This window comes from Euleptes europaea, chromosome 1, assembly GCF_029931775.1.
Source record: "Euleptes europaea isolate rEulEur1 chromosome 1, rEulEur1.hap1, whole genome shotgun sequence".
In the NCBI taxonomy this organism is placed as follows: Eukaryota; Metazoa; Chordata; class Lepidosauria; order Squamata; family Sphaerodactylidae; genus Euleptes; species Euleptes europaea.
Window position 1 is genome coordinate 144,923,694 of NC_079312.1, and position 26,481 is coordinate 144,950,174.

The 26,481-nt window shown below is 44.7% G+C and overlaps 1 protein-coding gene across 1 annotated transcript; it reads left to right on the top strand.

Annotated features, from left to right (window-relative positions):
* The first annotated feature begins 608 nt into the window (after positions 1-608).
* NACA (nascent polypeptide associated complex subunit alpha) lies at positions 609-25,465 on the top strand. The gene is made up of 8 exons (XM_056860963.1): positions 609-680; positions 2,912-2,983; positions 19,134-19,219; positions 20,147-20,224; positions 20,975-21,121; positions 21,914-22,042; positions 23,365-23,487; positions 25,346-25,465. Exons 2-8 carry the CDS (start codon positions 2,914-2,916, stop codon positions 25,358-25,360), a joined length of 648 nt encoding a protein of 215 aa, XP_056716941.1. The 5' UTR covers positions 609-680; positions 2,912-2,913; the 3' UTR covers positions 25,361-25,465.
* The last annotated feature ends 1,016 nt before the right edge of the window (positions 25,466-26,481 follow it).

Sequence of the window (26,481 nt, forward strand, 5' to 3'; positions counted from 1 at the left end):
CACAGCCCTTAGTTTGCAAGACCTGAGCAAGGCTGTTCCAGAGCCATTTTGGTTGGGAAAGGCTTAATTAAAGCATGACATTTAAAAGTTTTCATTTCTAAACTATTGTTCTCAGATGTATTTAACGCACCCACTTCCCCCCCCCCCGTATTATCTGTCACTTAATGCCCGTTTCGGCTTTTAAACCCTCTCGCTGGACTAGAATGACTACTGGTCTGATCCAGCAAGGCCCTGGTTTAGGTTCTTGTGTCAGTACTACTGACTTATTCCAGGCCGATTATTTTTCTCCTTCCCCACCTTTACTGCTGCACCGTACATGACGCTTTACATTTTTTGTGTGGGTGGGGGTATGAGGGCTGTGCGTATCCAAAACTTGCTCGTAACTTTTACCTGCCTCTAATAATAATGATAACGTTTTCTAAACCTTTTACTTCTTTTTTATTCCTCCCGTGACACCTGATTTGGCGCTGGCTAAATTTCCCTGTTGCTCGGAAAGAGAACCTCCAGCAGAGAGCAACTCTCGTCTTCCAAGCGGGAGGAAGGCGGCTGCCAGGGCAGCACGTTGAACCCGGAAGCCCCCCCTGGGACCCGGAAGCCATCCTCGCTTGGGCCGGAAGTCGCCCGCCCTCCCCTTCTCGCTCTCTTTCTGTCGCCATCTTGAGCCCGTCTAGTCGTCTTCAGTGAGTGTTGTGGCTTGTATCTGCCTCCATCCGCTTCGGGGCGCGATCCTACCAACCCGCTGGAAAGCCACCGATACTGGGGAGGGTTTTTGCTTTTCTCGGGGAAGCGTCGTGGGTCGAGTGGGGCTTCGGGAGCCGGTGACAGCTCCTGTGATAGGCCGCTTGAACGACTAGCCTTGGGTGGTGGGGCCTGAGAGAGAGCTGTCGGTTCAAGGGGGACGGCGACAAGAGTGTGGGGGAGGGCGGGTCGCTGGGATTCGGGCGGGAGAAGCGTTCGCTTAGGAACGCAGTAGAGAAAACGGGTTTTCTGCTCCTGGGCGACTCCCCTACTGGAGTCCTTGTAGGGAGTACAAGGGCATCATCTTTATGCTTCTAGTTTAGGGGTAGGGTTGCCAGCCTCCCGGGGAAGCCTGGCGATCTCCCAGAATTATGAACTGATCATCAGGCTACAGAAATCGAGTTCCCCTGGAGAAATGGTTGCTTGGGAGGGGGAACTGTATGCCATTATACCCTGGGTCCTTCCCCTCCCCAAACTCCAACCTCCCCAAACTCCTAATTTGGAATTGGCAAGCGTGTTTAAGGGTTAGCACTTGGGGATCCCCAGGCCATATCCAGCTGGCTGAATTGTGCGGATTGCTGTCCTTTCCCCATAATTGTGAACACGGGCAAAAGATGGAATATAAAGGAGGAGGCTGGTGGTTTGGCATCCTAACTTGCCAAGTTGGTGGGAGTGCCTTCTCCTAATCACTGTGTTCTCAGCATGGACTTATGTGAGATGTATTTGGTAACCAGAGTTCTAATTAGTCTAGAATTTGTACAGGAAGAGAAAGGGTGGCAATGATGACTATGTTGGGAAATGGTGCTGAGAGAGATGGGGCTAAAAGTTTTTGTTGAGTACCCTGCCCCACTGTTCTAGTAGCATGAATTAAACTTTTATCCTTTCCAGGAAGGGAGATATATGGTAAGATCCATGAGAGTGGATGGAAACCTTTCTGATGGATTATAGGTTTGGGGAAATAGATGGCCACTAAAAGTAAGGCTATGTTTCAACAGATGAATATGAGAAGAATCTTGGTGTATTACATCAGAGGTACTGCTAGGCCAGCGTTTGTAGAGGGTAGCCATGTTGATCTGCAGTAGAACAGCTAGATTTGAGTCCAGTAGCACCTTAGAGACCAACAAAATATTTGGGGTATGACCTTTCAAGAGTCAAAGTTCCCTTTGTCAGATCTTGTTGGTCTTTAGGGTGCTACTAGACTCGAATCTAGCCATTCTGTATCTGTTTATCATACACTACATTTCCACTAGATGTCAACAATTAAGCGTGGTCTTCATCCACAGTAACTAAACTGGGTATTCTGATGAAGTGTCTTGTGAAAGCTCATGCTAAATTTTGTAAGTACAAATAAAACTCCTGTTCTACTTTGTTTCAAAAGTAACCCTCCAGATGCTTCTGGAAATGCTTAGAAGCAGCATAGAAAGACAGCATTCCTTTCCCATTGTTCTGCACCTAGTATGGCTGATAGCAGTTGATAAGTCTTTCCTCCCTGAGACACGCCTTGGGTGTCTTCTTGTTTTGAGTGATAATCCAATTCGTGCTGCTTACCTGCCTTTATTGAGTGATGGAATTCATTTATTAAAATTAAAGGTATTCCTGGTTCAGCTACAAGAAATATAGTGCTATAGTGCTCCAGTCACAATCAGGTCACTTTTGCTGTTGCTTCACTGCTAAATGGAGGTGGTCTTTATTGATTTAATACAGTGTACATGGTGTTTCCTCTGTCCATTTCTTCCTCATAACAAACTCTGTGAAGTAGGTTAGACTGAGAAAGGATGCCTGGCCCTCAGTCACCCAGTAAGTTTCATGGCAAACGAGACTTTGAACTTGAGTTTCCTCAGTTCTAATCCACCATGGTAACCACTGAATCACTCTTCTGACAGTTTAGCAGAGGCATGAAAATTTACTACAGTTGACAGAAAGTTCTGAACATATAAAATTTCCAGCTGAGCGTACATATAAAGACCATTTTAGATTGGCTGATTGAGCAAGTTACACCTGGAAGTTAGGAAAACCATGCTGTAGGAAAAAAGTAATTAGACTCTTGTTTGATATGTAACATGCCTGGACATTTTGATGGTAAAGAAGATGTTTTTGTCAGATAGCCAGGGCAAATCTTTTTACACTGCCAACACTACAGAAAAATGACTGAATTTTCCTGTCCGCCTCCCAGAAATGCCTGGTGAAGCCACGGAAACCGTCCCAGCAACAGAACAGGAGCTGCCACAGCCTCAGGCTGAGACAGGTTAGTGTTTTGGATAAGTTATGCATTTTCAGAAAGGACCCTGAAACTCATCCAGTCAGCCAGATGAACGAGACAGGTAAAACACATGAAGCTGCCTTATACTGAATCAGCCCCTTGGTCCATCAAAGTCAGTATTGTCTACTCAGACCAGCAGCGGCTCTCCAGGGTCTCAAGTAGAGGTCTTTCACATCACCTACTTGCCTGGTTCCTTTAACTGGAGATGCCAGGAATTGAACCTGGGACCTTCTGCATGCCAAGCAGATGCTCTATCACTGAGCCACAGCCCCTCAAATTTTTTTTGCCATCAAGTCACAGCTGACTTACGGCGACCCTGTAGGGTTTTCAAGGCAAGAAATGTTGGGAGGTGGTTTGCCATTGCCTGCCTCCGCATCACACCCCTGGTATTCCTTGGAGGCCTCCCATCCAAACACTTACCAGGGTCGAGGCTGTGAGTGTGTGACTGGCCCAAGGTCACCCGGCAACTTTCCATGGCAGAGTGGGGATTCGAACCTGGGTTTCCCAGATCCTAGTCTGACACCTTAACCACTATGCCATGCTGGCTCTCCCAAAACCATTTTGGGAGGCTAAAGGAACATGCAAGTAATTGAGAGCTGCTATAGCTGAGATGCTATTATGTGAACTAGGAAGCCCCTGGTTCAAATTTCACATCTGCTTTTGAACTCACTAGATGTCATTAGGGATACCACGCTTATGCTTTTGGCACTTCATCTGGAATGTTTGCGATACACTTTGAGCATCCAAATGAACAGTTTGAGCATCCAAATGAACTGCATGGTTATTAACATGCCCAGTTTTTATTTTAGATTTGCGCTGTCATGCCTACCAAGTTTTGTCTTTTTAAAGTTGGATGAGTTGCAGGGTCTCTGGAACATAGTACTAGCTTGCTTGAAGTGAATCACAAGTTGGGTGAATGCTTTTATCCAGCTTTGTTGTATAGATTTTAGAGTCTGATATGCTTAAGTACTAATCATATTGTTTCTGGTTTATGGGTGTGCTGATTTGCTGTGATTAACAAAATGCCAGAATGTGGGTCTTGAGTGCTGTAACCCAAGTCAAGCTCTAGGTACTTGTTTAATGGCTTTAGGGGTTGGGGTGTGTGTGCTTATCTTAAAACATCTCCACGTGAGTTCTTGCAATCATTTCCCCATGTTGCTAGTAGTTAAATGTTCAAAGTATGAACATTATTAATATGGTTTGATAAGTTATGGGAAAGAAGTTGAAATTGTCCATGCTTTAAAATCTTCCATCTCTTATTCAGCAGTGCCTCAAAGTACAATTTCAGTGTTGTGATAGGCTGTTGCAAGTAAGGCCTTCAGTTTCAGAGGTGTTTTCTATCTTAATTTTCCTCCTTTATAGGGGGTTACCGCACTTGTATTCCCAGCGATGTATTAAGAGTTTGAAAACGTTTTTAAAAATACTGTTTGCACTTTCTATGTATTCCCACCGATGTATTAAGAGTTTGAAAAGGTTATAAAAAATACTAGAAAAGAGCAAGAGTCCTGCAGCACCTTAAAGACTAACAAAAATATTTTCTGGCAGGGTATGAGGTATCTGAAGAAGTGAGCTGTGGATCACGAAAGCTCATACCGTGCCAGAAAATATTTTTGTTAGTCTTTAAGGTGCTACTGGACTCTTGCTGTTTTCTACTACTGCAGACAGACTAACACGGCTACCCACTATGAATAAAAAATACTGTTCGCACTTTGTTTGGCCCCTTTAGCTGTGAAGACGTTTTCCAACCATTTATAAGCCGTAGTATCCAAAAACCCTTTTAAAGCGATGTTTTTTATAACATTTCCAAACTCTTGATACATCGCTGGGAATACCTAGTGCGGTAACAGCCATAGTGTCTGTGAGTGTTACTCGAGTGAGGAGAGAGAAAGGGTTTAATAAGAATTAAAGGGTACAGCCTCATGTTTTAAAATCTGTTTGGCAACCAGGAATTGCAAGTGTCTGGAACAGGAGTCCCCAGCCTTTTTGAGCCTGTGGGGCACCTTTGGAATTCTGACACTGGATGGTGGGCCCAATCACAAAATGGCTGCAACAAGAGGTGGGAGCCAACTACACAATAGCTGCCACAAAAGATGGACCCAAGCCACAGAATAGGTGATGTGTGGGAGGTCATGCGTAACTCTTCAGTGTTTCAAGCAGAAGTTCTGTTTAACAAGATGCCTTTTAAAATGAACATTTTGTTTTAAATTTTCTTGCGTATACACAGCTTATTTCCAGTCATACAGTGAAGACCCTTGTGCTATGGTGGTAGCCAAAGCAACTTTTGAAAGATCTGCACAGCCAATCAGATCTCCAGTGGTTGATCAGAAGCCCCGCTGGGCAAAAGATCTACCTGGCTCTAGCCACTACAGTACATAGTGCTGCTTGGCTGGCTTCACGGCACGCACAGGCACCATATTGGGGAACCCTACTCTAGAACAGGGCTTCTTAAACTTTTTCCACTCGTAACCCCTTTTTGCCCGAGAAATTTTTATGCAACCCTGGGTATATAGGTATATAAAATAGGTATACAAATCAAACATTTACTGATAATAAATCATAAAGAAATTTATTTTAAAATTATTTGGTATACATATAATTTTACCATTTATTAAAGACGAAAGCAAATTTGCATACTAATAAGATGGATGTGCTTGTTGCCACATTTTTCATGACCCCCCACATTCAGTTACGTGACCCCATATGGGGTTGTGAACCACAGTTTAAGAAGCTTTGCTCTAGAATATGACATCCCTAGTTACTTTGTTGCTCTTGTATTTTCTCTCCCATTGTGGCCACTATTTAAGATAGGTAATGGGTAAAATGAGCATTACTATTTTTCTTTTTTGTTGTAACATTGAAACTATAACTCCATCTTCTATGAAAATAATAAAAAAAGTTAAATATAGATAGGATATGCTGTAGTTTGCCAAATTTTCTGTTGTGTGGCCATGAAGCCACGCAGATTTCCAGGTTAGTCATATCCCAGACCTGGAGCGCTCTTTAAATCAATTTATTTGAAACTGATTAGATTTCAGGCAATGTTTCTCTCTGGCCTTCACAATGGTTCTCTGGCCTTCACAAACATCCTGCACTTAGCCATAACTCACAGCTGCTCTATATGCTGCTGGTATGGGTGGCTCTTGTGGGTGGTTTAGAATAGTAAGCTAGTTTGGCTTTAGAAACATTTTGTTGTGTTCTTGAAGTCTGTGTGCTTTTACACGGGGCATTAACTCTCAAATATTGTGAATATTACATTTACCAACTATCTGTCTTGAAGGTATCATGGATGATGCAGTCCAGTTAGCAGAGGACCCAGTCTTCCTGTTTGCTATACTTCTACATTGAGGCTTGGGGAAAATACTGCATGACTGAGACTGTGTCTTCCTTACACACATTTGTACATGAGGATGTTGCTCACTGCATGTCTGCTAAATGCATTGATTCCTTGCCAAGGAAAGTGTGAGTTAGACTTAGAGACAGAGAGAACCTGTGGATTTTTGATGGCTGATGAAATGGCATTGCATAGTGCAGATCAGTGATTGCTTCAGACAAGCAGCAATGTCTGCTCATCCACATTGAGGATAGCAAGATCCTGTGTGGCATTCCAAATATAAGTCAAATCTGCACTGGTTTTTATTTTTTTTTCTACTGTCCTGGTAGAATGTCATCTCAGGGCATTGTTCCAATACTTCTGTGATCTTGATGTGGAGTGGGGACAGCAAGTGTTTCAGTAGGCATCCTGGCAGTATGTGTTACTGTATTGCAACAAGTGCAGTAAGATGAGTAGGGCACGGTGAACAGGCTTATTTTTGCTCCAGTTAAGCATTCCTCCTACCTCTTTCTTAAATATGAGAAGAGACAAAGAGGCAATGCACAGCAGCTCTGCCAGAGCCATCCAAACTAAGCCTGGGAGTGATATGGAGGAGAGTAGCAGCACTAGTACACCTTCATCTAATACAGGACTGCTGAGTGGATCCACACTATGTCATGCTTACCAGAATTTGGTAGGTATGTAGGTGTGAGTCTTCCTCTCTTGTCATAGGCATAGGTTTCTATCCCAGTGGTACCCAGTGCCTGACATGACAAGCTACATGTTCTGTGGCAGCTACAGTTCTCACTTCCAGCTGTGCTATCCCATGGTAAGTTAGGTATATGGCAGTGAACGCCACCTTATCAGCTTTTCTGTAATGTGACAGCACCACATGTGTCTGAGTGCCAGAAGTTGAAACACGTAATGAGAATAGGCCCTCAGGCAAGTCTGGTAGCAAAAGCTGTTAGCATGAGATCAGTTCATAGTAGTTACTAGGCAAAATAACTCATGTTGTAGTATTCCAGTCCAGAATAGAAGATTGTTCTTCTGCTTTGCATATGAGGGATTGCTTTGTTAGGCCTGGTGCCATTGTCTCTGGGCTACTGAGGATAACTCACACCTTTCCTCTCTGTTGGAATGCTGCTGTTCTTGGACTTCTAGCCAACACACAAGGCATGTAAGGACTGTTAGAATTGCTGGGTGGTATCTGAACAGTTGACACTATTGCAGTAACTCCACTCCCAGTTCTTGGGATTCCCGTGGAAGTGAAGCTGGCAGCTGAGGAGTCCAAACAAGCTGCCACCAAGAATCCTGAGGTGGCAGGCAAGGGTTCTCAGTCTGAGACAATTCTGGAGCCATCAGGTAAGTTTCAAGTTAAAATAGCAGGGTGGATTTGGAATCACTACATTCTATTTAAAAAATAAATGTAAAAGGCTTAGAATGATTGAAGACACCCAAAATACCAGCTCAGCTTAAAGTGAGGCCTTGATAGATGAAAGTATCTGGGGGGGGGGGGAAGGTCATGAGAGCCAGTGTGCCTAGAGTGTTGGACTAGGACTGGAGAAACTCAGCAAACCTCCACACAACCATGAGGTTTGTTAGGTGATCATGGGCCAGTCACTCATAAGTTTGGGAGGATAAAATTGAGATGGATATGCATAACTCAACACAGATGTCTTCAGAGTAGTAACACTGAAGGACAGTGTCCTTCAGTGTTACTACTCTGAAGATGCCTGCCACAGTTGCTGGCGAAACATCAGGAAAGAAAATTCCAAGACCACGGTTACACAGCCCGGATAACCTACAAGAACCAATGAACTCTGACCGTGAAAGCCTTCGACAATATTTTCAACACAGATGGTTCATAATTTCCTTTTGACTGAATATTCTTCTGTTGGATTTGTAGCATAAGTTGTTTTTTTCTTTATATAAAGCATTTCTGTGCAGCCTTTCAGCCCAAATAAGGTCCTAGAGCAGTGGTTCTCAACCTTTTTTGAGTCGCGACGACCCCCTTTTACAATTGCCTAGTAACCTGCGACCCTCGTCACATTAGCATAAATTTGCATAAATGACATTTTCAATAGGATAAAGAAAATACATTTGTTTTTTTGGCAGTCCAGGGTATCCATATATATAATTACTTTAAATTGTAAAGTTTAAAACAAACAAGCAAACGGTACTACCACCTGTTGCGCAGCGGCTGTGACTGTGTGGCGTGGCAACCTTTCCTGGCATGGAGGAAAGAGTGCCTCTGAGCATGCACTGCGTTCCTTGTCCTCCCCTCTCTCCCCCAAAACTCTTTCAAGCAGGCCGGGGCTCTCGCAAGGAAACCCCCTCTCTTGTGACTGGGACACTGCTTGTGCACAGAACTGCAGTTATCCCTCAAAGCGGAGCTCTGTTTAATCACCTCACAAGAGCGAAGGGCCAGGAAAGAGCCGAGGGCTGCTTATCCCGCTCAGACTTTTTGTGCCTTTTTCTCCCCTCCGCCAGTCACCGCTCCTGCGCCTCACCGAACCTGCGCGCTCGAGGGGGAAATCCTGAACTTCGCATGCACCTCGACTCTCTCCCCCTGGGCCTTGCCAGAGCATAACTGATGACGCAGGGCAGAGCGGAACTGATGACTCAGGGCAGAAAAGCGAAGCCACGCTACAGACATGCGCACTTGGATTCCAGGCTGAAGCTCCTGCCCCACCCGAGCGCGTCTAAAAGTAAAAACAACGTGGCTGTAGCGGCCTCAAGGGGGACCGCCCTCTTCTCCTCCGAGACCTGAACTGGCCGAGCCAGGGGAGCTTCCTCAGCCTCCCACACATCCTGCCATATCATCCGCCCGGCGCAGGTGCGACAGCACCCAGGGCTGGCCCGCTCGCCTCTCAGCTGGGCAGCGGGGCTACAGCTGGTGTGCGGCGGCACGCCGCCGCATCTCTGCAGCCCGGCTCCTTCTGGCTGTCGGTCGGCCAGTTCCTCACCTCTCTGCTTGGGGTCTCCCCTGCCCTCGCGAACGGATCAGGGTTACAGGGTGTCTGGGTTAGTCCTGGGCAGCCCGGGATGGGGGCTGTCCCAGGACAGTGGCAGCGACCCCCCAGAAAACACTTCGCGACCCCCTTGGGGGTCCCGACCCCCAGGTTGAGAACCACTGTCCTAGAGGCAGTAAAAATTTCAACATTAAAACATTTAAGACATGAAAACAGCATTTAAAATCGGATTGTATATAAAATGTTTAAACAACTCAATAAAAACATGAACACACATAACACAGCCAGGGATGAGGACCAATAACAGTAACTGTGGGTACACCAAACAAAAGTCTTCACCTGCTGACAGAAGACAATGATAGAGAGAGGGACAAATCTGCCTGGGGAGTTACAAAGTTTTGGTGCCATGACCAAAAAGGCCCTCTCTTGGGTTGCCAAGCATCTAGCCACAGATGATGGGAAAACCTGAAACTGTGCAGCCAAAGATGACTGAAGCAGGCAGGGCAGTTCATACGGGAGAAGTCATTCCTTCAAGTATGCTGTCCATATATGGCTTTAAAGATCAATTACAGCACCTTGAATTGAGCCCAGAAACAAATTGGGAGTCAGTGTAGATGGAACAAGACTGGAATGATGTGGTCCTTATGACCCACTTCAGTTAACATTCTGGCTACAGCATTCTGTACCAACTGTAGCTTGCAAACAGTTTTCAAGGGCATGTCCTTGTAGAGCGCATTATAAGAATCTTACCTAGTTGTTACCAGGGCACGTGCACTACAGTGGCAAGATCTTTCCTGCCCAGGAAAGGCCACAGCTGGCTCACCAGCTGAAGCTGGTGAAAGATACCCCTGGCCACTGCTGCCACCTGTTTCTCTAACAGGAGGCCTGGATCCAGGAGCAACCTCAAGCTACGAACCTGCTCCTTTAGGGAGAGTGCAATCCCATCCAGAACAGGAGATACCCCATTCCTGGGTTAACCCCCCCCAGTAGCTCCTCTGTTGTGCTGGGATTAAGTTTCAGATTGTTAGCCCCATCCGTCACAAAACTGCAGCCAGGCACCTGTTTACAGTTTCCACAGCCTCCCTGGGATCTGCTAGAAGCGTGGGATAGAGCTGAATGTTATCTGCATATTGGTGGCAACCCAGGCCAAATCTCCAGAGGACCTCTTCCAGAAACTTTGCATAGATGTTGAAAAGCGTGAGGGACAAGATAGAACCTTGTGATTCTCTGTAGGCCAGAGGACAAGGGGCAGAGCAGCAGTTCCCCAGCACCACATTATAAAGCCTACCTTCAAGAAAGGGCTGGGACCTCCTTGCCAAATCTGTCCTCTCAAAATAAATAGCAGAGCTAAAAAATGTTATCCCCTCAGGTGGACCCTAGGGAACTTGGTTTTATTACTGTTGTTTCAAAAAGATGGTGTCAGGGTTTCCTGGAGATATCCCTGCAAATACTTTTTACAGTGTGTATTTATAGGCAGGCAGAGATATTGCATCTTTGTAAAAAACCCTAAAGTATTTCAGATGAATTATGGGGAAAGCAGCCATAAAGGTTATAAAGAATTCTTTAGAACACCCTTTGAGTTGGAATGACTGTGTGTTGGATCCTGTTGAAAAGATCCACATACATAGGTGGAGGGGAAATTCCCCCTTCTGTGGCAGCTACTTCTGCCTCCCCCTTCATGTTGAACCTGAATGCAGGTCCCTGTCTTCCAGGAGCAACATTTCTAGGGGCTGCCCTTCTGGAATTTAGATGGGATCCATGTGCTTTTGTGGTACAGTTAGAGCATTTATTGGCTAGCTCATGTTTTAACTATGCTTTACAGAAAACCTTTTGAGGAACTGTTCACCTGGTGTAGCATAAATTCCCTGGATATATTTTGGGCCTTTCTTGATCTTATTATAAATTTTACTTGCAGTTTTCTTGCTTTTTTATATCTGCATTTCCAGCCACTATCCAAGCACTATTGGACAGTGGTGTGGATGAGGCCATGATGCAGTCCCATAAACTGACTTTTGTCATTTCCAGTTGTGTGGTCAACACAAAACAGCTTGTGTAGTGATTCCTTTGCCCTCTCTCTTAGTCTGCTCATTGGAAATAGGAGGCAGAATCAATAAAGATGAGCTGTTCAGTAGTGTATTATCTGAATCTAGGATTAGAGCTTCTAGAATTCTGGTTGGACAGCTTTAAGAACAAAATAATATTTCCAAGGTTCAAAGATCTCACACTGTTTTAACTGCATGTGATAGGAACCTCCTTCTCCAATGGAGTCAAAATCAGTGAAACAAGCATTTAGTTGGTTCTTGTAGGTTATTCGGGCTGTGTGACCGTGGTCTTGGTATTTTCTTTCCTGACGTTTCGCCAGCAGCTGTGGCAGGCATCTTCAGAGGAGTAACACTGAAGGACAGTGTATCTCAGTATCAAGTGTGTAGGAAGAGTAATATATGGTCAGAAAGGGGTGGGTTTGAGCTGAATCACTGTCCTGCAAAAAGTATCAAAGGTAATGTGCTAATCATGTAATTAGCACATTACCTTTGATACTTTTTGCAGGACAGTGATTCAGCTCAAACCCACCCCTTCCTGACCATATATTACTCTTCCTACACACTTGACACTGAGAGACACTGTCCTTCAGTGTTACTCCTCTGAAGATGCCTGCCACAGCTGCTGGCGAAACGTCAGGAAAGAAAATACCAAGACCACGGTCACACAGCCTGGATAACCTACAAGAACCAATGAACTCTGACCGTGAAAGCCTTGGACAAGCATTTAGCTGTTTGTCCTACATGACCATGTGGAGTAGTCTAACTTTATTTTAATCTGTTGGTGGTCATTGGAGCAGATTGCAAACACTTCAATTGCACCTCTTCTTACTCACTGTCTCTCTAAGTATGATTAATAAAGATGCCATTTAAGGCGTTGACAAAATATCTCTGTAGGGAAGTGATTGGGTGATACCCTTAGCATCAATTTGGGCAAACACTGGTATGCCAGTTAATTCCCAAACCACAGACCATCTGTTGTAGCAAGAAATCAACAGTAGAGATGATATCTTCCCGTAGCAACTTTATTTTAATTCAAGTCCCATTTAGATTTGATTAATGGCAAGCTTAAAGTGAAAGGCATGTTCATTCAGGGCCGGCAGCCTTCCCCAGTTTATTGCTCAATCTAATGTATTGCTCTTGATAATTTAGCCCCTGCTGTTCCCACCCTTTCTGCTGGTGCTCCTGAAGCACCCTCAGCCTGTTTTTCTCAGCCTCTCATTCAAGCAACAGGTATTTGCTACGGTGTGTGTGTCACTAACAATTTTTTTCTGTGCTGTATTAATTGAGTTATATTAACCATAGAGTTCAGCAAGGCAGGGTGGATATTGGTAGATGTTAAGAAATGCCAAGCTTTAAGTAATGCAAATTACTCTGCAGAATAATAACTTCTTTTTATTTCAATGTCAGCATTTGCTAGCATAAGGAAGGCATTATGGATAGGTTGGGCTTTATGGTGCAAATGTTTGTTCTAGGAAGTGGCTACACAGAGAGAATCTATGATAGCTTGCACTGTTGTTCCAGGCTGGTGGCATCTTCTGCTCCCTGAGATGAATCTCCCAAGTTCTAAGAAACCAGTGCTTTCATATCCCTGCAGAAATGTATTCTGGAATCCGGGAGCTAATCCTGGACTTGGCAGAACTTGTTGAGAATCAAGTCCCATCTCCTGTGTATTGGTCTAATTTAGATACGAAGGCATATGGATGTTCTTCTCCCAACAGAAATGTCAGTCCATGTTTCCAAACTTGTGTTTTTTCTCCCAAACTAAACTTGCTGGTATAGCAGCCTTCAGTGCAATAAATGAAAGCTATGTCGCAAATGGCAAATAATCTGGTGACTCATTGGGGGTTACTTACCTCACTTTGTATTCCCAGCAATGTATTAAGAGTTTGAAAATGTTGTAAAAAACATCGCTTTAAAAGGGTTTTTGGATACCACGGCTTATAAATGGTTGGAAGACGTCGTCACAGCTAAAGGGGCCAAACAAAGTGTGAACAGTATTTTTTATAACGTTTTCAAACTCTTAATACATCGCTTCTTGTAGGTTATCCGGGCTGTGTGACCGTGGTCTTGGTATTTTCTTTCCTGACGTTTCGCCAGCAGCTGTGGCAGGCATCTTCAGAGGAGTAACACTGAAGGACAGTGTCTCTCAGTGTCAAGTGTGTAGGAAGAGTAATATATGGTCAGAAAGGGGTTGGGTTTGAGCTGAATCATTGTCCTGCAAAAAGTATCAAAGGTAATGTGCTAATCATTGTCCTGTAAGTATCAAGATAATGTGCTAATGAGGGTGTGGTATTGCCTTCGACAATATCTTAATACATCGCTGGGAATACAAGTGCGGTAACAGCCATTGTCAAAACATGTGCACTTAGAAACCAAATGACAGGTTATGTATGCCACCAGCCTAGAATTGATACATATATTGATAGTACTTCTTCAACTGGATATATGGATTATGTTTGCTTGTACCAGTAGATCCAGTTGGAGAAGGATGATACCTGGGGGTGGAGCTTAGCTATGAGGCAATGACATGCTTCAGATGGCTTGATCCTACGTATGTCTTCTGTGAAACACTTGCACTGTCTGAAGAGTATGGATGAGGGAGTTTTTGGCAGCAGGTGCAGCATTTTCTACCCCACAGGTCACTGAATTGTGTTTCCATGTGGGTGGCTTTAGATAACTCATTTTTTCTTCCCCCATGTTTTTCTTTTCATCATTGATTCACTTTTTCTCCCCTTTAGCTGCTGCTGTTTCCAGGTCCTCCGTTTCTAGTCCGTCTCACCCTTCCTCTTCACCCCACCAAGCTAACTCTCCCCTCGCTGGACTCTGCCCTTTCAATACTCCACCGGCACCTGCCTCACCTGAGAATTTTTTCTCCCTAGTGGCTACTCCTTCTGCCTCCACAGTGCCAGACACTCGTGGCCCTTCCTTACCACCTGGAGATCCAACTCCCTCCACTTCTTTGAACTCAAAGAATCAGGTTGCTTCAACGATAGCTAGTTTCCCACCTCCAAGTGCTACACTGGGGCCTCTGGCTTCTCCTGCAGTCTCGGTCATTCCTTCTGAGGCTCATGGCTCAACTTACCTAGCCTCCCCTGTAAGCCCAGTACTGATGGCCTCCTTCCCTCCTCCAGCAGCTGATGCTTCTTCCATTGCCCTTCCTACAGTGCCACCAACTCCATCCACATTTCCAGATCCTCTCAAAACTTCTCTGATTATTCAGACACCTTCAGCTGCACCAATTTCTCAGACACAAGCACAGTTGCCTGTTCCAGTTCCTTTCATTCTCCCAGTGGTCCCTGTTTCTCCTTCTTTGGCTCCTACTGCTCTCCCTGCCACTCCGAATCCTTTTCCTGCTTCTCCTGTCACTTCCAAAGTCCCTTTCACTTCTCATGCTGTTACTGTTCCAGCTCCTGCTTTAGTTTCTCCTTCTGTGGTCCCAGTCACGGCTCCATCTCTTCCCCCAGTTTTTCCTGTTCCTCCCCCTGCAACGTCACTTCCTGTTCTTGGCCCTGAGATCCCTTCTCCAGCTCCTGTTACTCCAGGGGCACCTATTCTTGGCCCAGTGGCTCCTGTTTCACCCAGTGTGTCTTTTCCTGTTTCCCATGAAGCTACATCTCAAAACAAAAAGATACAGCCTGCTTTTCCTTTGACCCTTTCAGATGCTTCTGCAGCCACATCCATGGGTTCTGCTAGCACATGTCCGTCTACTCTTTCTCTTGCAATGACCACTCTCAGTCCTATAGCATCTGTACAGCTGCCTGTGAGGCCTGTTTCCAACCCTGTGAGACTGCCACTGGCAGCTGTCCCTGTGGTACCTGCTTCCTGCCCCTTGGCCCCTGCAGTTCTCCCTGTTTTGAAACCACTGACACCTATGAAACTTGCTTCTCCTTCAGCAACCACGTCTGGCCCCGTAGCTCCAGTAGTACTCTCTTCTAGTCCTGTGGCACCTACATCCCAACCTGATGCTCTTCCTCTAGCAACTGCCTCTTCTGAAGCACCTCTTGTGGTCCCAGGAGTGCCTGCATCTAAATCAATGGTAGTTGGAATGTCCCCTGTGATATCTACTTCTTGTTCTATGAACCCCATTGTTACTACCATGATATCTTCTTCCCAGCAAATGGCACCTGCTCCCTGCCCTCTGTCCTTGGCTGACCCTGCCCCTTTAATCCAAGCAGGGCCTACTTCTACACTATTTGCTCCTGCAATATCATCTGGGAAACCCGTCTCTCCTTTGACACCTCTGTCTGGCCTTGCAGCTCCAGCAGTGCTTGTTTCTAGTCCTGTTCCATCTGTTTCCCCATCTGTAGCAACTATTTCTGGCCCTATAACTTCTCCTGCTCCTAAACCTTTGACAGCTGCATTTGGCCCTGCAGCCCTTCCAGTGGTCCTTCCTCCTAGTTCCGTGGCACTGGCTTCCGGTCCTATAGCTCCATCTGAGGTGCTTGCCAGGCCTGCTTCTACACTAGTGGCCCCCACAGTATCATCTGTGAAGTCTGCTTCTCCCTTGGTGCCTTCTGCCTCTGAGGCTTCAGCAGGACCTGCTCCTGCACCACCAGCATCTGCACTGCCTCCTGTGCAACCTACTTCTCCCTCAGCACCTATTTTGGGGCCTGCACCCAAAGCGGTGCCTGCTTTGAGCCCTGTGGCCCCGGCAGGGTCTGCCACTACACCACCAGCCTCTGAAGCGTCACCTGTGAAGCTCACTTCTCTCATGTCACCTGTTCCTGGCCCTGAAGCAAAAGCAGCATCTGCTTCTGGTTCTGTGGTTCCAGCTTGTGGCCCTGTGGCCCCATCTGGGCCTCCTCCTATCCCACCGATTCCTGCAGCGAAGCCTGCTTCTCCTTTGGCACCTGCTTCTGGCCCTGTGGTCCCCCCTGTGGCTACTACAGCTTGGCCCATGCTTCCAGCAGTGCCTGGTTCTTGGCCTGTAGCCCCTGCAGTTACCCCTGTTTCACCAACTTCTCTCCCTGTGTCTTCTCCTTTGATACCAATATCTAACCCTCCGACGTCTGCACAGATGGTCCCAGTAGTGCCTGCTGGTAGTAGTACTATGCCCTCTATGATATCTGATCCTGTGACCCCTGCAGCTTTTGTTGGCCTGAGGGCTCCTCCTGTGTCTGTTTCCGTGGCCTCTTCTGTGACCCCTACCCCTCCTTCTCCACCCCCTGTTACCCCTGCTGCTGGCCTGGTACCCTCTGCAGTAGCACCTGTTCCCTTTCCTCTTACCCCTGTGGCCACAACTCCCCCAGTGGCTCCTGCTGTGTCGTCTACTGGCCCATCTGCTCCGCCTCCCCTTATTCCAGTGACTCCTGTGCCTATCTCTGCCCCCAAACCACCAGCTTTGCCTCCAGGCTCTGCTGCCTCAGCCTCAGATGTGTCCCAAGCTCCTCCTGCCGGGTCTGTGGTGCATCCACAGAAAGCAGCGTGTCTGCCTCCTGCATCTGCTGACATCCCTGTTTCTGCCCCAGCAGCAAATAACCTTCCTCAGCCTGCTTCCCCAGTGCCTGTTTCCCCTGTGAAAAAGCTAACACTCTCCTCTGCACTTCCTAAGTCACTACCAGTTTCACCCCCATCTGGTCTAGCACCTGAAGTGCCAGCCAAACCTCCCACCCCTGCCTCTGCTATCATCGAAGACGACGATCTACCACCTCTGATTCCTCCAGAGGCACCTGCTGGGGAGCCACCTCTGCAGCCAGCCCTGGTGAATTTCTCTCCTAAACCAGCTGTGGCCCTTGCTGAGGCCCCAGCTGCTGCTGCTACTACTGCTGCTGCTGCTCCTCCTTCTCCTGCCAAACAGCCTGCCTTGAAGAATGACAAGGGTATTTGCCTCCTCCATTTGCTGTGTGCATGGATATCACCGATTGTTCACTGAATACTAACCTCTCTGTGCGGGGAGGGGGCCTTGAGGCTCCACTCATGTCCTCTGCTTTGTTTGGTAGCTTAGAAAAGTAGTGCAAAGAAGTGAATGTAACCCAGCAGAAGTCCTGGCTGAGCTGTAACCAGTCATGGTCAGACCTAGTTGAAGGCTGCTTTGTGTTGAGGGGGATGAGATTTATGTAGAGGAGTGTGTGCCATAACTGAAAAAGTCCGTTCACACACACGCTGAGCATGGTGCGAGTGTCTTGTAGAGAATGTGCCGGCACTGCCTCGACTGGAATATCTGGCATAGTACTAATCGAGAAACTCTAATCACAATCTTCTGTAGCACCTGCTGTCTTCTTGGCCTGCTCTCTCCAGTCCTTGTGCTTGTTTTGTGATTGGATAGCCAGTAGATTCTCTTTTGTTGACTGTTTGGAGTGTAATGTTCATAGACCTAGCATGCAGTGCCATTTAGTTTTCTGTGTTTATGATGTAACATTTTGCTCTGGCTCTAGGAGAATAAATTGCTATTGAACATTAACATCCCTCTTCCAGTCTTATTGTGCTTCGTCTGTAATTGCACTTGAGGCACAGGAGTGTTTCTTGATTTCAGTAGAAGTTGTTCTGTTAAATTCACATTGAACAAGATGCATGCTGAGTATAGTGCTTGGGTATCCACCAAAGATCAGAAACAAGCTTGTGGTTTTTTGCAGTCACCAATCCCCTGGTAATATAGTCTGATGCACATATAACTGTCAGGGAAAGCGCAGGGGCTTTTTTGCACATAAGCTAGAATGAACTCCTGGGTTCATTGGCAAATGAAAGAGGGCAGTGAGCTGCTCTTTCTCCAGGAACATAGTTTGTCCTCTGAGGTTTGTCCTTTATTTTCATCTCTCTGTGTTAGTCATGGATGTTTCCTCACCTGCCTCTCAATAGTTTGGCATTGCAGTAAATAAACTCTTAAACCAGCAGTAATCCAGGAAGAAATGGGTGTATGTAGGCTTGCGTCCAGAGATGCTAGCCCTGTAATGAGCCAGAGGGAGGGTTGGTCTTGGAGGGTTCTATCTGAAAAACTCAGAGATGTGCTTAGCTCTAAGAGCTTGAAGTGAAGCATGTCCAAGTCTGTTGTTTGCTATCTCATGTTCATCACAATTAGCACTAAATGAGTGTGTGAAACTGTGGATTTGGAGGCAGTCCTGATTAGTGCTAATCATAGTTGGCCCTATTTGGATAGCAGGGGAAATCAGGACTATTCCAAACCACTGGGGAGAGGGGATGGCAACACAAGGAGGCACAGTCTTCTGCTCTGCTTGCCAGTTCATGGTTTAGATCTCTTGTGATGATCTGAATTGAGCTGGAGTGTAGCTGCCACTCTCCTTATTGCTGAATTGCCTGTTCATTGCAGAGGTTAAATCTTAATCCTGTGAGCGCAAGCAAAGCTCTGCTTCCAGGTGGTTTTCTCTTCCTAAGTCTTTACAAGCTTGTCTCCCAATGATATACGCCCTTCTCTCTCTGTCACACACATCACATGTCTAATGATAAGTTCAAGCAGCATCTGTCACTTTAACAGCCTCAGAGAAATATTGATCTGATTTCAGCCTTAGTTTATATACACATGTTTTAACAGACCAGGCTAAATGAGCCCGGATCACCAGACTTTCCCTTATTATTTCTCAACCACCATTTTAAGAAGTCCTGAAACTTCAGAGTTCCTTGCTTGTTTCTAGGTTGTGTTCTTGCTCTGTGAGTTTGTTGCTTTGTTACCTATCTTGGTAATGCTGAACTTCTCCAGCAGTGTGGCTTGATACCAATTTTAAATGTGCACTGCTACAGAAGAGGAACAAAAGATACCATGTGACCAAGTAGCGAAGCCCCGCATGTTTTGCCTGGATCTGCCTGCCACTCCCAGCAGAAACCAAGTTGGAAAAAATTGTGCATGTTTGTTTCTGTAGGGTCTGGGACAGAATCCGACAGCGATGAATCAGTGCCAGAACTTGAAGAACAGGACTCCACACAGGCCACAACACAGCAGGCACAGGTGAACAGCTTGGAGACAAGACAGAAAGCAAATCATTGTGGGTTGCGTATAATGGGCACTGGGATCCTGGAGTAGACTTAACCAGTTCCTAATAACTGCAGCCAGGATGTTCCATACTCTGTGGGATTTTTAGCCATTTGCAAATAAGCATTGTTCATTGACACACACAAAGATTTATCTGCACTGCAGTACATAGTGCAGACAGTGGCTAGGTAGGTAAGTAGGAATATGTAATTCTGTCCTGATAATCCCAAATCCAAGACTACAAAGAACAAATTCTGTGATTGCTAAATTTGTGCTTGTTTTCTTTAACATTTAATTGCATATGTTTAGGGGGAATTGGGATTTGGTATTGCAAATTTTCAAAAAGGTGAGGGGACAATAGGGAGTAGAAATACATCTGTAAGACTAGGATGAGATGCACTCGGACAGTTATTATAATCCATTCATCCAGAAGGCTAGAGGTGGGTTAAATTATGATAAATATCCTATCCCTGACCACCAATCAGTTTCAGTAAAAATACTTTTTAAAAACTTACATTGCTTCCAGAAGGTGTTCAGGCTTGGCAAGTCACCAAAGGAAGATAATTCCAAAGTTAGAGAGCGGCTTAATCTGTACATATTCTTGCAGACCTACCCTGGAGAATTGATAATATACTTCCAGAGTGTTCCCAGTTGATCTGTAAAGTTCTGGAACACAGACTGGAGCAATCTCTTCGCATGCTTGCAAAATCCATTTTTCTTGTTTGGGTCAAGAGGACTTCTAGCTTGGGTCTGGAGTGCTTCACACATGCATACTCCTAAACCTGCAAAATACAAATCTATTCTCTCATTTCCACTTGAGGAGGAGGACATAGGAAATCTTTGCAGATATATTTTTTTTCTGCTATGGTTCCATTTAATCCAATCCTGTTTCTCTTCTGGCAGCTTGCAGCAGCAGCTGAAATAGACGAAGAACCAGTTAGCAAAGCAAAACAGAGTCGGAGTGAAAAGAAAGCACGGAAGGTAAAATTGAGTTAATGGATGTGGCTAATGAACACAATCCCTGCTGGATTTGCCAGGAAAGGCTGTAGCTACTCAAGCCATTTGTTCTGAGACATTCTTAGATTTAATTCAGGCATGTTGCTTGAAGAAACTCTCACCAGGTTCAGAAGACTGCACCAATATATATTCATTCAGTAAGGCTTTTATGAGATGGATCAGAGGTCCTGTGCCTTTGTTCATTTTGAAAAAGCATCCTCAATATATAGAAGCAGTTGCCAGGGTCATTGGCAAAGCTAGGATGCAATCCACATTCTCCTGTTCTGTTTTTCTTGTCCTCTCATAAAAGATAGTAGACAACAGGGAAGCGTTCTAAATCTGTGTCACAAAAATACATAATGGGATGAATATACTAATACAGAACAAATCCTAGCATATATTGAGCCTGTTGGTTTGTCATCAGTTAAAATTTATGTCCAGTGAAGATGTATGATGACTGAAGTCAGAAAACTCACACTGTGCTCTGTTTGGTTCTACAGGAGTTTCCCTGTTTTACTGGAGAAACCAAAATGTTAGTAACATACCTAGAAGCAGACTCATTGCTTTGGGCTTTCTTCCATGTTGCTTCCCTCTCAGGAAAGGCCTTTGCATTAATCTAGTACAAAACAAATGCTGCTTTTGCATTGCCAGGGGAGGTTTACAGCCAAGAGTAATACTCTGCATGAACAGTTCAGGACTGGTTTTGGGGGTTTATCTTTCTTCTTTGTTTTTAAGGCAATGTCCAAGCTTGGCCTTCGCCAGGTCACAGGTGTAACCAGAGTTACTATCCGGAAATCCAAGAACATCCTGTTTGTCATCACCAAGCCAGATGTATACAAAAGTCCTGCGTCAGATACCTATATAGTCTTTGGTGAGGCAAAGGTGAGCTGAGGCCAGGAAAGCCTGGCAGGAGGAACCTTAGCTATCTTTTTGCAGCAACAGAGCGGTTTTGCTCTCCAGCCAAACCTTTAGTTACTGTTTGAGAAAGACAACAGCTGCACTAAGGCAAAGCTTCTTAAACTGTAGGTCATGACCCCATATGGGGTCACGTAATGGAATGTGGGGGTTGCGATTTTTAAAAAAATTTAAAATAAATTTCTTTATGATTTATTATCAGTAAATGTTTGATTTTATACCTATTTTATATACCTATATACCCAGGGTCGCGTAAAAATTTCTCAGGCGAAAAGGGGTCGTGAGTGGAAAAAGTAAGAAGCCCTGCACTAAGGCATCTTTCTTACTCTGAGGGGGTATATGATACAAGAGAGGAGTGAGGGACGGGTTCTGAAACTTTATTGAGGGCCAGAGGGTTGTTGTGGTATAGTAGTTAAGATCTCAGACTAGGACCTGGGAAACCCAGGTTCAGATCCCCACTCAAGCCATGGATCCTTGGGCCAGTCACCCGCACTCAGCCTCAACCCTGGCTAGTTTTGGATGGGAGACCTCCAAAGAATATCTGGGTCTTGAGGCGGAGGCAGGTAATGGCAAGCCACCTCCAAACATCTCTTGCCTTGAAAACCCTATGGGGTCACCATACGTTAGGTGTGACTTGATGGCAAAAAAAGAGGGTTGCTGGAATAGTGGTATTTCTAGAGTTTGTGGACACCTCTGTTTGTCTTGGTGTAATGGTTAGCTATGCAGCCGCCAATATGTCTTCTCATCTGACCCTATCAGATTGAAGATCTGTCACAGCAAGCACAACTGGCTGCTGCTGAGAAATTCAAAGTGCAAGGAGAAGCTGTTTCAAACATTCAGGAAAACACACAGACCCCCACTGTCCAAGAGGAGAGCGAAGAAGAGGAGGTATGCTGCACCCCTGAATGTGGTCCCTTAATTCAGTGTTTGCAAGTGGCAGTCTTCCTTGTCATTGTCTGAGTTTCCTGTTCAAATGGTCAGTGTCCTGCTGATCCTTGCAGCAGTTTTTCAGCTATTTAAATCTTTTTAATTTGGAGTGGGGGGAACTGCTCCCAGGTGAACATCCTCAGAATCACTCCAGAACCATTGCACTAAGTGCTGCAGTTGCAAGTAATAAGGGAGCCAGTTTTTGTCTCTTGTTATAGATGTGGTAGTGGGGAAGTGAAGCAGATTCAGTGGGTGCATTTTCAGTTCAGGGATCCATTTCATTAGTAGTCATGCATGCCTTACAAAATACTAGCGACTATAATTGTGCTGCCCTCACCTGGATAGCCCAGGCTAGCGTGATCTCATCAGATCTCAGAAGCTAAGCAGGGTCGATCCTGGCAAGTATTTGGATGGTAGACCTCCAAGGAATACCAGGGTCATGACATGGCAGCACGCAATGGCAAACCACTTCTTAATGTCTCTTGCCTTAAAAACCTCACTAGGGGTCACCATAAGTCAAGTGTGACTTGATGGCAAAAATACATTAATTAATAATAATGGCACTGGGGCTTGGAAAATCTCATCCCCTGTGGAATGAACTAACACAGTTAGCAGGCTAACAAGAGGGAGCAACTGTCAAAAGTAATTACTAACTATTCCAAGTTCACATTTTATGGATAACATTCGTACCATTATTACAGGCCGTTTCTTTGCCACTCCAGTAAATCGGAATAAGCAACCTGCAGTATCTGCAGGGGCCAGGCCAAGTTGTTTGAGCTTTGAGGAGGTATAGAAAGTATGCTTGCTAACCTGCAACTTTTTTGTGCTGCTCAAGCTGCAGAGTTTGCATATCTGGCAATGCAGAATTTATTGTGATGAGTAAGGGAATATCTGTTTACTAGAGCTCTTTTATTCAGCTATCTTTGTAGATGTAATTTTCAAATATCAGTGAACTAGTCCTCTGATTTGTGCTTGTGCCTGTTATTTAATACTACACTCCACTGAGTTTCAGCATATCTCCCTCCACCCCAAAGGGTTATAGTAAGGTCATGCAGTGCTGCTGGGATTTCTGTCTTAGCAAATAGAGGATTGAGCGACAGCAGGAGTTCTTTCCAAGCTTATCAGTTTGTGTAGGGCAACAACCTGGGTTTCCTTGCCTGTTCATTACAGCCACTGGAAATCCGTAGGTTGAATGAGAACTTAAGACCATGCTACTTCTTCCTGCTGGGGAGAAGGAGACTTAAACTGCTGACCTGAGAAATAATCATTCTCCTTCCATCCAGGTTGACGAGACTGGTGTTGAGGTGAAGGACATAGAGTTAGTAATGTCCCAAGCAAATGTTTCCCGGGCAAAAGCCGTCCGCGCCCTGAAGAATAACAGTAATGATATCGTAAATGCGATTATGGTAAGTTCCCAGTTAAGTGGCTTATTTGACTGAGCCAGTATGCCTGGATCTGGAGAATGCATGCAGAAGGGGCATTTTACTTGACCATTTCACTGAATAATCAGCTCCTTGGAAAACACTTATTTTGTCCTCCGTCTTGTCCTGTTGTTTAAACATATAAAACCACAGCATTGTGACAAGAAGACAGAAGAGAAAATACGCTAGTTCAATAATTTAATGATCTCTGAACACTGAAAGAATGCTTGCAAATGTGCTGCTTCCAACATTACATTTTTAACACTCGGAAAAACATTGCTTAAGAAGAGTTATTGCACTGATTAAGTGCAAGGACATTGGTTTGGCTAACTGGGTCCTTGCCTTTTTGCCAAATTAATTTGTTATCAGACACATATCTTTTCCAATGGTACTTGCATATGTTGTTGTGGGGGGCGGTTAAAAAGGTAACATCAGCAAATATGCACTTAAGGCTTCTGTGTCCAAGTGGGTAGCAGTGCACAACACTGTTCTGGCAGGGAAAATGAATTCAAGGCCATGTGTGTTCTACAGTTTTAACTACCATGACTTAAGTTTGCAAAGAAGTTGTGAGGTGGACATAGTAAGCCTGTCTTGCTGGACATAGTAAGTCTCCTTACTACAATTCCAAAGGTCCTTGGGAGCAGGGAGACTTGTGAGAGTTAAACTGTTTCAAGCATCTTATATTTCCTTTGGGCACACATCACTGCATCCATGCTCAGTGTTGTATCCTAGGCAACTTGGAAATCAGGCAGTTTCTTTGCTTTCTTCTGAAATCACAGGAAGCCATAACAATAGTCCCCAAGGTCATTTGGCTGTGCTGGATAGGTAAACAAGCTATAGCAAAAACAAAAAGCTGGGGGAAAACCTTGACCCTATAAAACTAGTACCCAAAAGGTAAGGAATCAACATGAAATCATAGGCTAATATTGATACAAGTGATTTTGTGAATATTATATAATAAATTTAATGCAAACACAAAATTAATATATAAACAACTTGTATGTAGCCCTGTTCTAGCCTCTATATATCTGTGCGGAACATGCCAAATAAACATAAAAACACAAAATTACTACTGTGTGACAATATACCCAAACAATATCACAACTCAGACTATATGTGTTTCGGCTGTGAAGCCTTCTTCAGTGGTCCGAATAATACAATTCTATGGCATCTTGAAAGTGCATGAATGTATAAGAAAATTGCAATCCTTAGATTGAGTAAGCTGACATTTGTAAATTGTAAAATCTAAAATTTGTTTATGTATATTTCATCCAGAGTTGCCTTTATAATCTTAGGCTCCTATAGAAGTATTCCTTTCACAGTATTCAGTCATCAAGATATATTGAAAAAAATATATCTTGATGACTGAGTACTGTGAAAGGAATACTTCTATAGGAGCCTAAGATGAAATATACATAAACAAATTTTAGACTTTACAATTTACAAACATCAGCTTACTCAGTCTGAGGATTGCAATTTTCTTATACATTCGTGCACTTTCAAGACGGCATAGACTTGTATTATTTGGACCACTGAAGAAGGCTTCGCAGCCGAAACTCGTATGGTCTGAGCTGTGATATTGTTTGGGTATATTGTCACACGTTTGTAATTTTGTGTTTTTATATTTATTTGACATGTTCCACACAGCTATATAGAGGCTAGAACAGGACTACATACAAGTTGTTTATATTTATATTAATTTTGTGTTGTATTAAATTTATTATATATAGGTAAACAAGCTGCCTGGTTTGCACTGGAAAAGTCCCATGGACTTCCAGATCCTAACTCCTAGTCATGAATAGGAAGCCTTTCTAATGCCTCATTTTTCTTTCTTTCTTTTCAGGAATTGACGATGTAACCACACAGAAAGGGGAACCTTTTTGGTGTTTCAGAAGAAAGTTAAATTGCAGCTAAATTCAAAATTTGTACTATTTCTATCAGTTAATAAAAGTTGTGGTTTAAATGGTTTCACCCTTTTCCCCCCCACAAGAAGTTGGATACCAATAAGCTAAAAGCTTTACTTCGGTTGATATTCCTGATCTGACCTTCCTCCAGTGCTTTGGACTATTTACCAAAAAGCTTGCTATAAATTCTTTGAAAGTCTGTTAACCTGCTTGAGTGCCAGAGAGTTTGGGCTGGGTGTGTAGTTCTTTATAGGCAGATTGTCTATGTGAGTTCTGTTTCTAGCTCTGGCTCTGAAAACCTAAAGCTGTGGTAGATTCAGCGCTAGTAATGCAGAAACATCCTGTTAAAGATTTCCCTCTCTATCTCATACATACACATGTGCAGGAGGTAGCTGGGTAGTGCTGTATGAGGAACAATTTATCCTTTAGTTTCAGTGAGCCAAAGGTTAATGTTTGCTGCTGGTTCAGAAGGTATGATTGGCATGGACCCCTTCACTAGATCTGCCTCATATTTGGACTCCCGCTGTTGCTTATCACTGTCAGTGAGCATACATTCAAAATGCATAGGCAGAGTCCCATTACCAACAGCAGAATAATTCCATTCCTTAAAATATTTTGGTTTTTATAAGCAGTTTGGCTGCACTACAGAGTACATTTTGCCTATTTTCTGTTAATCTGATGTACAGAATTATCTGAGGGAGAGACCTAAAAATATTTCCCTTTAGAGGTTAAAGCAGCTGGAAGGGGAAATTTTGAACGGAGAAGGCAGAGAGGCAAGCATCTCTCTCCTTGCTGGGCCTATGTTCATGAGTAAAACTAAAAGAAGCCTCAGGAGATTGCAGTACAAAACCGCAGAGCATACAAATGTAGTTTGAGAGTATGTGAATGAGGGAATATGAGAGAGGCCTCTGCCTCGAGGCAGAGCTGAGGCCAGAGCGTCTAGAGAGTTGCTGCTGAGGGAGGAGGGCTGGTGTGACTGAGGTTAATTGCGGGCCCCGCCCTAAGCTGTTGGGGGGTGGGGCTGAGAGCCTGTAATTAAGAAGGCTCCTCCCCAGAGGCAGAGCCAAAGGGGGTC